The sequence below is a fragment of the Salvelinus fontinalis genome, chromosome 13 (assembly GCF_029448725.1).
Source record: "Salvelinus fontinalis isolate EN_2023a chromosome 13, ASM2944872v1, whole genome shotgun sequence".
Taxonomy (NCBI): Eukaryota; Metazoa; Chordata; class Actinopteri; order Salmoniformes; family Salmonidae; genus Salvelinus; species Salvelinus fontinalis.
Window position 1 is genome coordinate 25,946,439 of NC_074677.1, and position 12,657 is coordinate 25,959,095.

The 12,657-nt window shown below is 45.8% G+C and overlaps 1 protein-coding gene across 4 annotated transcripts in view; it reads left to right on the forward strand.

Annotated features, from left to right (window-relative positions):
* Window positions 1–12,657, forward strand: part of LOC129868310 (cytospin-B-like) — a 188,060-nt gene that overhangs the window by 159,777 nt on the left and 15,626 nt on the right. For all 4 annotated transcript variants that reach the window (XM_055942173.1, XM_055942172.1, XM_055942174.1 and 1 more), the window contains one exon: window positions 5,340–5,456. In XM_055942173.1, coding sequence (XP_055798148.1) covers window positions 5,340–5,456 — 117 coding nt within the window. The remainder of the gene's footprint in view (window positions 1–5,339; window positions 5,457–12,657) is intronic.

Below are 12,657 nucleotides of genomic sequence, written 5' to 3' on the forward strand. Positions count from 1 at the left end.
CCAGGACCTATATAAAGGCGGTGTCATAGGAAAGCCCATAAAATTGTCAGAGACTCCAGTCACCCAAGTCATAGACTGTTTTCTCTGCTACCGCACGGCAAGCGGTACCGGAGCGCCAAGTCTAGGACCAAAAGGCTCCTTAACATCTTCTACCCCCAAGCCATAAGATTGCTGAACAATTAATCAAATGGCCACCGGACTATTACATTGACTCGTTACCGGTACCCCCTGTATATAGCCTCGCTATTGTTATGTTATTGTGTTACTTTTTATAATTATTTACTTTAGTTTATTTGGTAAATATTTTCTTAACTCTTCTTGAACTGAGGGCCTCCCGGGTGGCGCAGTGGTCTAGGGCACTGCATCGCAGCTCCCAGGCTCTGTCGCAGCCGGCCGCGACCGGGAGGTACGTGGGGCGACACACAATTGGCCTAGCGTCGTCCGGGTTAGGGAGGGTTTGGTCGGTAGGGATATCCTTGTCTCATCGCGCACCAGCGACTCCTGTGTCGGGCCGGGCGCAGTGCGCGCTAACCAAGGGAGCCAGGTGCACGGTGTTTCCTCCTACACATTGGTGCGGCTGGCTTCCGGGTTGGAGGCTCGCTGTGTTAAGAAGCAGTGCGGCTTGGTTGGGTTGTGTTTCGGAGGACGCATGGCTTTCGACCTTCGTCTCTCCCGAGCCTGTAAGGGAGTTGTAGCGATGAGACAAGATAGTAATTACTAACAATTGGATACCACGAAAATTGGGGAGAAAAGGGGCTAAATAAAATAAAAATATATATTTTTTTAAACTCTTCTTGAATTGCACTGTTGCTTAATGGCTTGTAAATAAGCATTTCACGGTAAGGTCTACACTTGTTATATTCGGGGCATGTGGCAAATAAAGTTTGATTTGATTTACAGGCAGAAGCGCGCTACATGGCAGACCTATCCGAACTTATCTCTCGGCATGTCCAGCCCATCTATTATCTCAACCAATCAAGGCTAGCGGGACGGTTCTTTTTTCCGTAGCTAAACCAACTAGGCTCGTAATTTAACAATTTTATTTGTATTTACAGATGGCATACAAGTTTGTAATTAAGGCACATGAAAGTATTTCAGAAGGAATGTCTGCCCAAAAAACACATTTAGATGTTTTTTTTAAAGTTTGTGTTCAAATGGCTCCCCTGTGAAGTAGTGACGTGCAACAAATGCCTAGTTTCCCGGGAAACGAGTCACAAATGTGGAATGAGCCAAGGGGTATGAATTCTTTCTGAAGGCACTGCATATGTAAACAATCGTTCGTCCAAAGGATCATTCTATGGATCAAAAATAATGGTTTTGTTTTGTTTTGTGAGGAATCACCCAAATAGAAAATGATGAATGAGTGAATCTGAATCAGTTTCTCGTGAATCAAGAGCTTCATCTCAATGACGACGTGAATCAAGAGTTTCATCTCAATGATGATGTGAATCAAGACCTTAATCTCAACCCACTGTTCCCCGGGCGCCGAAGACGTGGATGTCGATTAAGGAAGCCCCCCGCACCTTAACTGCCTTGCTCATGTGCAGAATGACAGATTTTTACCTTGTCAGCTCGGGGATTCGATCCAGCAACTGCTCTAACCACTAGGTAGTAATAAAATGCTTCTTTCTATCCTGTAAATTCAACCCAGCAGCAGCATCTTTTATTGAGCACTGCTGATAAAGTCTACATCCCAAATGGGACCCTATTTAGAGCACTACTTTTAGATCCAGACTTTTGGTACTGCACTGTATATAGATAGTGAATAGGGTGCCATTTGGGATGCAACCAAGGTTACCGTTCGGTGACTAGAAAGGAATGCAGTGCAGCCTTTGAGCCTCTCCTGTCCTCCCAGAAGCCCTGTGACAAGATGCCCATCTGGACAGACAGCGGAACAACTAAGTGACAAGGTCCTGGGTCCAGGCAGGGTCCCTGCTCTGAGAGGGGACATCTGATGGCCAATCAAAGGGGAGTGATGGGGTGTCAGGTCTCAGGGGGACCTACAGGGATCATACCCAGGGGAGAAAGCTCTCTGGCTGGGTGCCCTGTTCCCAACGTCCCCTATGGATCTGGAAGCACATGGAAGGGAGAGGGGGACACAGGAAATACCTCTCAATCCAACTGGGATCTGACTGGGAGTGTAACGGCTGTCTTCCTCCTCCTCAAACGAGTAGTAAGTAGTAAGGATCGGAGGACCAATGCGCAGCGTGGTACGTGTTCATGCTCTTTATTAAAACAATCGAACACTGAAACAAAACAATAAACGACATGTGAAATAACCAACCGAAACAGTTCCGTGTGGAACACACAGACACAGAAAATAAACACCCACTAAACACAGGTGGAAAAAGGCTACCTAAGTATGATTCTCAATCAGAGACAACTAACGACACCTGCCTCTGATTGAGAACCATACCAGGCCAAACGTAAAACACAACATAGAAAAACGAACATAGACAACCCACCCAACTCACGCCCTGACCATACTAAAACAAAGAAATAACAAAAGAACTAAGGTCAGAACGTGACAGGGAGAGTGCGTATAGATGAAAGATGGAGAAAGCCCTTGTCTTTCCTCAGAACTCTGGCATCTCTTATCATATGTTTGACATGGTGGATGAGGTGCTGTGTGTGGATAACACACATATAGGCACGCTCACACCCACACAATCCCCTGGACATGCTGCAGTGCATGTTTCAGCTGTAAGACACACTAAATATGGATGAAGGGTTTATAGGAATAAGACAAGACCCTCTTAAAAAACATTAAAGAAACATGGCGGTTTGATGAGAGGTATTCTCTCACGAGGTGACTAAACGGGCACCTCTGGGCTGTAGATATTGTTGTAAATAGATTGTTGCAAATGGATTGTTGTAAATTGCTGTACATTGCTATTGTTGTTGTTGTTTTTAATTGCACTGAGTGCATGTGAAGTGTCGATCTTGCCCACATGTCATCATGCTGCAAAATGAGGACCAAAATGGAAATAAGCCTGTGGGCTTTACTGTGTTTTTATCCTCAATCATTTTTAATGCATGCAATGTTGTCTCCGGCTGGAGCAGCCTACTGCTTTCAGTTATGCAATAAATGAAATCTATCAACCAGCAATAAAAGTAACTCTCCAATTGCACTTAGTAGGAAACATGACCTAGCATATTGATCAGCTATAGACAGGGTATGTAGATTAAACAACCCCATTAGTTTTCATTTGTGTGTTGCTCCATATGTTTAATATTAGCCTCGTGAAGCCGCCTCATCCCGCGAGCTTACATCTGCAACATTCATATAAGCTCACCAGATCAGGCGGCTTTGTGAGGCTACTTTAATGTGAGAATGCTGTTCACTGACTACAGCTCAGCGTTCAACACCATAGTGCCCACAAAGCTCATCACTAAGCTAAGGAACCTGGGACTAAACACCTCCCTCTGCAACTGGATCCTGGACTTCCTGACTGGTCGCCCCCAGGTGGTAAGGGTAGGCAACAACACGTCTGCTACGCTGATCCTCAACACTGGGACCCCACAGGGGTGTGTGCTTAGTCCCCTCCTGTACTCCCTGTTCACCCACGACTGTGTGACCAAACACGACTCCAACACCATCATTAAGTTTGCAGACGACACAACAGTGTCGTCTGACAGCCTACAGCCTACAGGGAGGAGGTTAGAGACCTGGCAGTGTGATGCCAAGACAACAACCTCTCCTTCAATGTGAGCAAGACATAGGAGCTGATCGAGGACTACAGGAAAAGGCCCCCAATAACTTTGACGGGGCTGTAGGGGAGCGGGTCGAGAGTTTCAAGTTCCTTGGTGTCCACATCACCAACGAACTATCAGGGTCCGAACACACCAAGACAGTTGTAAAGAGGGCACGACAACACCTTTTCCCCCTCAGGAGACTGAAAAGATTTGGCATGGGTCCTGAGATCCTCAAAAGGTTCTACAGCTGCACCATCGAGAGCATCCTGATCAGTTGCATCACCGCCTGGTATGGTAACTGCTCGGCATCTGACCGTAAGGCGCTACAGAAGGCACTGCGTACGGGCCAGTACATCACTGGGGCCAAGCTTCCTGCCATCCAGGACATCCAAATGACCTCCACAAACCTGTACCCCCGAATATTGACTCGGTACCGGTACCCCCTGTATATAGCCTCGTTATTGTTATTTTATTGTGTTACTTTTTATTATTTTTCACTTTGGTTTATTTGGTATATATTTTCTTAACTCGTCTTGAACTGCACTGTTGGTTAAGGGCTTGTAAGTAAGCATTTCACGGTAAGGTCTACACTTGTTGTATTCGGCGCGCGTGAAAAATAAAGTTTGATTTAATTTAGACCACATGGAGGATTCAATAAATCCGATTTTTATATGAATAAAGACTTGCTAAAGAGCAAATATTCTGCATTTTGACATGTTCCTCTGTGTACCCACTGTGATTTTAGCCCACTTAACACCAACATTTCTCCAAGTTTTCACCATCATTATAAAGCCCTAGATATTTTGTGGTTTGACAGTCATTTCTGAAGATTATTATTTATTTCATGTGATTAGTGATTCATTTTAAGGTCAAGAAAACCCATCCATGAAATTAAATGAACTAAATGAACTATTACTTTTAAAATATTTTTTTCCAAAGAAACATTGAACATCTAATAGTCAAGTCATAGTGTAAAAGCAGGTGAGTTGGTTCTACTCTTTTTGATCATTTTCCGGTATTTTGTGGCGGAAAACTGGGTAGGTCGAGCATTACACATCAACACTGATACCCACAGATAGACAGGCTAGAAATGTTTAAACAATTGTGTATTTTTGTGAAGCATGTATTCAATTGCCCCTCCCTGTTGCACACAAAAAGCTTCCATTTCCCCTGTCACAGGGGCATTTATGGCCGTCAACCCTGTTACAGTCAACCCTGTTACTTTATTTGGCACTTACTATAGTAAAACAAAAAATATTTACTTGAGATGAGAAAATATGTTTTTTATGAAGTTGAACATGACAGAATGTTCTTTATGGCAATGTTAAAATTAGGTGAAATCAAAAGTTTATTTTCACCAAGTTACACATCTCAAAAGCCACTGATTTGGTGGAACGACCCAAGTAGATAATTCCTTGAGGAATGAGCAAGAACTAAATGCAAACTTAAGCTAGTTGTCAGTGTTATATTTGTGGAAAATGAAGGTTGAGCAGGTTGTTTCCATGCTCTCCGTTATGCATATTTACTCTATGTTAATAAATGCTTCATTTGATCTCGTTATTGTTGTTCGAAATTCTTATTGAGACATCTGTTGATACTGGAAGAAGAATCTCTCTCACTCTCTCCATCTATCTCTCTTGTAGAACATTGATGTGACAAACTTCAGCAGCAGCTGGAGTGATGGCCTTGCATTCTGTGCTCTCCTCCACACCTACCTGCCTGCACATATCCCTTACCAGGAACTCATCAGTCAAGACAAGGTACCCACCTCACACACAACACACACACACACGCATGCATACATGCAGACAATTGCACAAACACACACACACTCATTCATCATTCCAATTAACATTTACATTTACATTTAAGTCATTTAGCAGACGCTCTTATCCAGAGTGACTTACAAATTGGTGCATTCACCTTATGACATCCAGTGGAACAGCCACTTTACAATAGTGCATCAAAATCTTTTAAGGGGGGGGGGGGGGGGGGGGGTCAGAAGGATTGCTTTATCCTATCCTAGGTATTCCTTAAAGAGGTGGGGTCTCAGGTGTCTCCGGAAGGTGGTGATTGACTCCGCTGTCCTGGCGTCGTGAGGGAGTTTGTTCCACCATTGGGGTGCCAGAGCAGCGAACAGTTTTGACTGGGCTGAGCGGGAACTGTACTTCCTCAGTGGTAGGGAGGCGAGCAGGCCAGAGGTGGATGAACGCAGTGCCCTTGTTTGGGTGTAGGGCCTGATCAGAGCCTGAAGGTACTGAGGTGCCGTTCCCCTCACAGCTCCGTAGGCAAGCACCATGGTCTTGTAGCGGATGCGAGCTTCAACTGGAAGCCAGTGGAGAGAGCGGAGGAGCGGGGTGACGTGAGAGAACTTGGGAAGGTTGAACACCAGACGGGCTGCGGCGTTCTGGATGAGTTGTAGGGGTTTAATGGCACAGGCAGGGAGCCCAGCCAACAGCGAGTTGCAGTAATCCAGACGGGAGATGACAAGTGCCTGGATTAGGACCTGCGCCGCTTCCTGTGTGAGGCAGGGTCGTACTCTGCGGATGTTGTAGAGCATGAACCTACAGGAACGGGCCACCGCCTTGATGTTAGTTGAGAACGACAGGGTGTTGTCCAGGATCACGCCAAGGTTCTTAGCGCTCTGGGAGGAGGACACAATGGAGTTGTCAACCGTGATGGCGAGATCATGGAACGGGCAGTCCTTCCCCGGGAGGAAGAGCAGCTCCGTCTTGCCGAGGTTCAGCTTGAGGTGGTGATCCGTCATCCACACTGATATGTCTGCCAGACATGCAGAGATGCGATTCGCCACCTGGTCATCAGAAGGGGGAAAGGAGAAGATTAATTGTGTGTCGTCTGCATAGCAATGATAGGAGAGACCATGTGAGGTTATGACAGAGCCAAGTGACTTGGTGTATAGCGAGAATAGGAGAGGGCCTAGAACAGAGCCCTGGGGGACACCAGTGGTGAGAGCGCGTGGTGAGGAGACAGATTCTCGCCACGCCACCTGGTAAGAGCGACCTGTCAGGTAGGACGCAATCCAAGCGTGGGCCGCGCCGGAGATGCCCAACTCGGAGAGGGTGGAGAGGAGGATCTGATGGTTCACAGTATCGAAGGCAGCCGATAGGTCTAGAAGGATGAGAGCAGAGGAGAGAGAGTTAGCTTTAGCAGTGCGGAGCGCCTCCGTGATACAGAGAAGAGCCGTCTCAGTTGAGTGACTAGTCTTGAAACCTGACTGATTTGGATCAAGAAGGTCATTCTGAGAGAGATAGCAGGAGAGCTGGCCAAGGACGGCACGTTCAAGAGTTTTGGAGAGAAAAGAAAGAAGGGATACTGGTCTGTAGTTGTTGACATCGGCGGGATCGAGTGTAGGTTTTTTCAGAAGGGGTGCAACTCTCGCTCTCTTGAAGACGGAAGGGACGTAGCCAGCGGTCAAGGATGAGTTGATGAGGGAGGTGAGGTAAGGGAGAAGGTCTCCGGAAATGGTCTGGAGAAGAGGGGAGGGGATAGGGTCAAGCGGGCAGGTTGTTGGGCGGCCGGCCGTCACAAGACGCGAGATTTCATCTGGAGAGAGAGGGGAGAAAGAGGTCAGAGCACAGGGTAGGGCAGTGTGAGCAGAACCAGCGGTGTCGTTTGACTTAGCAAACGAGGATCGGATGTCGTCGACCTTCTTTTCGAAATGGTTGACGAAGTCGTCTGCAGAGAGGGAGGAGGGGGGGGGAGGGGGAGGAGGATTCAGGAGGGAGGAGAAGGTGGCAAAGAGCTTCCTAGGGTTAGAGGCAGATGCTTGGAATTTAGAGTGGTAGAAAGTGGCTTTAGCAGCAGAGACAGAAGATGAAAATGTAGAGAAGAGGGAGTGAAAGGATGCCAGGTCCGCAGGGAGGCGAGTTTTCCTCCATTTCCGCTCGGCTGCCCGGAGCCCTGTTCTGTGAGCTCGCAATGAGTCGTCGAGCCACGGAGCGGGAGGGGAGGACCGAGCCGGCCTGGAGCATAGGGGACATAGAGAGTCAAAGGATGCAGAAAGGGAGGAGAGGAGGGTTGAGGAGGCAGAATCAGGAGATAGGTTGGAGAAGGTTTGAGCAGAGGGGAGAGATGATAGGATGGAAGAGGAGAGAGTAGCGGGGGAGAGAGAGCGAAGGTTGGGACGGCGCGATACCATCCGAGTAGGGGCAGTGTGGGAAGTGTTGGATGAGAGCGAGAGGGAAAAGGATACAAGGTAGTGGTCGGAGACTTGGAGGGGAGTTGCAATGAGGTTAGTGGAAGAACAGCATCTAGTAAAGATGAGGTCAAGCGTATTGCCTGCCTTGTGAGTAGGGGGGGAAGGTGAGAGGGTGAGGTCAAAAGAGGAGAGGAGTGGAAAGAAGGAGGCAGAGAGGAATGAGTCGAAGGTAGACATGGGGAGGTTGAAGTCACCCAGAACTGTGAGAGGTGAGCCGTCCTCAGGAAAGGAGCTTATCAAGGCATCAAGCTCATTGATGAACTCTCCAAGGGAACCTGGAGGGCGATAAATGATAAGGATGTTAAGCTTGAAAGGGCTGGTAACTGTGACAGCATGGAATTCAAAGGAGGCGGTAGACAGATGGGTAAGGGGAGAAAGAGAGAATGACCACTTGGGAGAGATGAGGATCCCGGTGCCACCACCCCGCTGACCAGAAGCTCTCGGGGTGTGCGAGAACACGTGGGCAGACGAAGAGAGAGCAGTAGGAGTAGCAGTGTTATCTGTGGTGAGCCATGTTTCCGTCAGTGCCAAGAAGTCGAGGGACTGGAGGGACGCATAGGCTGAGATGAGCTCTGCCTTGTTGGCCGCGGATCGGCAGTTCCAGAGGCTACCGGAGACCTGGAACTCCACGTGGGTCGTGCGGGCTGGGACCAACAGGTTAGGGTGGGCGCGGCCACGCGGTGTGAAGCGTTTGTAAGGTCTGTGCAGAGAGGAGAGAACAGGGATAGACAGACACATAGTTGACAGGCTACAGAAGAGGCTACGCTAAAGCAAAGGAGATTAGAATGACAAGTGGGCTACACGTCTCGAAAGTTCAGAAAGTTAAGCTTACGTTGCAAAAATAAAATAAAATAAAAGATCTGATTGACTAAAATGAAATAGTACTGCTGGCTGGTGAAGTAGCCTGGCTAGCAGTGGCTGCGTTGTTGAAAGTGAAGCTGGCTAGGTGACCTCGACAATTTCTCTAAATTTCTCTAAACTACACAATTATCATGGATACAAGGACAGCAAAGACAACTAGCTAACACTACGCTAATCAAGTCGTTCCGTTGTAATGTAAGTTTCTACAGTGCTGCTATTCGGTAGAAGTTGGCTAGCTAGCAGTGTTAGCTAGCAGTGTTGACTAGGTAGGAGAACGGCAGCGCGGCGGACGAAAATAGCTGGCTAGCTAACCGATAATTACTCAAAACTACACAATTATCTTAGATACAAAGATAGCAAAGACAACTATGTAGCTAGCTAACACTACACTAATCAAGTCGTTCCGTTGTAATGTAATCGTTTCTACAGTGCTGCTATTCGGTGGCTAGCTGGCTAGCTAGCAGGGTTGACTACGTTACGTTACGTTAGGACGAAAATAGCTGGCTAGCGAACCTCAATAACTACACAATTATCTTTGATACAAAGACGGCTATGCAGCTAGCTAAGTAGCTAGCTAAGATCAAACAAATCAAAGATAGCAAAGACAACTGTGTAGCTAGCTAACACTACACACTACACTAATCAAGTCGTTCCGTTGTAATGCAATCGTTTCTACAGTGCTGCTATTCGGTGGCTAGCTGGCTAGCTAGCAGTGTTGACTACGTTACGTTACGTTAGGACGAAAATAGCTGGCTAGCGAACCTCAATAACCACACAATTATGTTTGATACAAAGACGGCTATGTAGCTAGCTAAGATCAAACAAATCAAACCGTTGTAATTTAAATGACGTTTGGCAAACTCCAAGTGCTTGCATCTGTGTCTTGGGGTCAGAAAGGGCTTTCTTCTGGCAACCCTTCCAAGAGCCTGTGGTTGTGTTAACACCAACAACTGATTAAGAGCTCATGAAATGGTCACCCACACTGACGTGACATTTCAGATACACGCATGGATACCAGTAACATGATGACCTTCTACGTTCTCAATAAATGTTTTCTTCAAGTACATTCTTCTTCGAGTACCTCCAAAGCACCATTCATAGCGCTACACTTTAATACCTTACACTAAAGGCTATTGTATGGGAAACATAGGCCCAGATTTACTGAAGGTATGAGGGGACACACAACATGTTTTGTGTGTAAAGTAGCATTTCACTGTGGTGCGCAAGCATTTACAGCATGTAAAACCAACAAAACATGGTGGAGCATGTACCTTTACATTTGGGAGATCCTCCAAAGCACCAATGATAGCACCACAATTGAATCCCTTAGACTAAGGCCTAGATTCAATCCGGACCGTGGAAGACCCGCGCTAAAGCGCAATTACAATTTAAAGGTAATGTTTCCGCACTCGCGAAGGCAGCGTTCACAGTAAACGTTGCGTATGTCGGCTAATTCAGAAATGACCTTTGAGTTTTGATCGCACTATAACGCGGATCTTCCACAGTCCAGAATGAATCTAGTCCTAAAGGCTTTTGTATGAGAAACACAGAGCATGTAACTATAAGGATACCCTCTATCACCTGGTGTTAAAGAGAAACAGCTATGTATTAGTTTTGACAGAGACAGTGATACTGTATGTACAGTACCAGTCAAAAGTTTGGACACACCTACTCTTTGAAGGGTTTTTCTTAATTTTTTATATTCTCTACGTTGTCGAATAATAGTGAAGACATCAAAACTATGAAATAACACAAATGGATTCATGTAGTAACCAAAATAGGCTCCCTTTGCCTTGATGACAGCTTTGCACACTATTGGCATTCTCCCAACCAGCTTATTGAGGTAGTCACCGGATTGCATTTCAATTAACAGGTGTGCCTTGTTAATTTGTGGAATTTCTTTCTTTTTTTGAGCCAATCAGTTGTGTTGTGACAAGGTAGGGGTGGTATACAGAAGATAGCCCTATTTGGTAAAAGACCAAGTCCATATTATGGCAAGAACAGCTCAAATAAGCAAAGAGAACGACAGTCCATCATTACAATAAAACATGAAGGTCAGTCAATCCGGAAAAAGTTTCCTCAAGTGCAGTTGCAAAAACCATTAAGCGCTATGATGAAACTGGCTCTCATGAGGACCGCCACAGGAAAGGAAGACCCAGATTTACCTCTCCTGCAGAGGATATTAGAGTTACCAGCCTCAGACATTGCAGCCCAAATAAATGCTTCACAGAGCTCAAGTAACAGACACATCTCAAAGAAACCATTGTAAATAAGACTTGCCTAGTTAAATAAAGGTTCAATAAATTAAATAAAAACACTGAAGGACACCAATAAGAAGAAGAGACTTGCTTGAGCCAAGAAACACGAGCAATGGACATTAGACCGGTGGAAATCTGTCCTTTGGTCTGATGAGTTGTGAGACGCAGAGTAGGTGAACTGATGATCTCCGCATGTGTAGTTCCCACCAGGAAGCATGGAGGAGGAGGTGTGATGGTGTGGAGTTGCTTTGTTGGTGACACTGTCAATGATTTATTTAGAATTCAAGGCACACATCCATCACTCTCCTTCTTGGTCAAATAGCCCTTATGCAGCCTGGAGGTGTGTTTGGTCATTGTCCTGTTGAAAAGCAAATGATAGTCCCACTAAGTGAAAAACAGATGGGATGGCATATCTCTGCAGAATGCTGTGGTGGAAATCTGTCCTTTGGTCTGATGAGTCCAAATTTGGTGTCTTTGTGAGACACAGAGTAGGTGAACGGATGATCTCCGCATGTGTAGTTCCCACTGTAGTATCTGTGATCTACATCTGTTTATATTAGATACTATGCTGTTACTAAGCAGTAATGTATTATGGCAGTGTTATGTTACTACACCTAATAGGAAATGCACATGCACACTATCGGGCCGGGGGCTGTAGAGCACGAGGAGCTTTTTGACTAAACGAAACTAACTGTACGCCCGTCTCCTGCCTGGTCATTTCTCCACAACACAAATATTACACCCACAAGGAAGCATGGAGGAGGAGGTGTGATGGTGTGGGGTTGTTTTGTTGGTGACACTTGTCAGTGATTTATTTAGAATTCAAGGCACACTTGAATTCTAATTGAATGCTTATTTGGCTGTTCTTGCCATAATATGGACTTGGTCTTTTAACAAATAGGATGATCTTATTTTACTAAATAGGGCTATCAGAGTAGGGGATCAACCGTTCACCTACTCTGCGTCTCACAAAGACACCAAATTTTGGACTCGTCAGACCAAAGGACAGATTTCCACCACAGCATTCTGCAGCGATATGCCATCCCATCTGTTTTGCGCTTAGTGGGACTATCATTTGTTTTTCAACAGGACAAAACCTTACACACCTCCAGGCTGTGTAAGGGCTATTTGACCAAGAAGGAGAGTGATGGAGTGCTGCATCTGATGACCTGACCTCCACAATCACCCGACCTCAACCCAATTGAGATTGTTGAGGAGTTGGGATGGGATGGGATGAGTTGGACCGCAGAGTTAAGGAAAAGCAGCCAACAAGTGCTCAGCATATGTGGGAACTCTTTCAAGACTGTTGGAAAAGCATTCCAGGTGAAGCTGGTTGAGAGAATGCCAAGAGTGTCCTAAGCTGTCATCAAGGCAAATGGTGGCTACTTTGAATAATCTAAAGTATTTTGATTTGATTAACACTTTTTAGGTTACTACATGATTCCATATGTGTTATTTCATATTTTTGATGTCTTCACTATCATTCTACAATGTAGAAAATAGTACAAATAAAGAAAAACTCCTTGAGTAAGTAGGTGTGTCCAAACTTTTGACTTGTACTGTATATGTAGGTGGCATATGGAAAGGAGAAAGAAGGCCACAAAAACACAGCAAACAGACAAC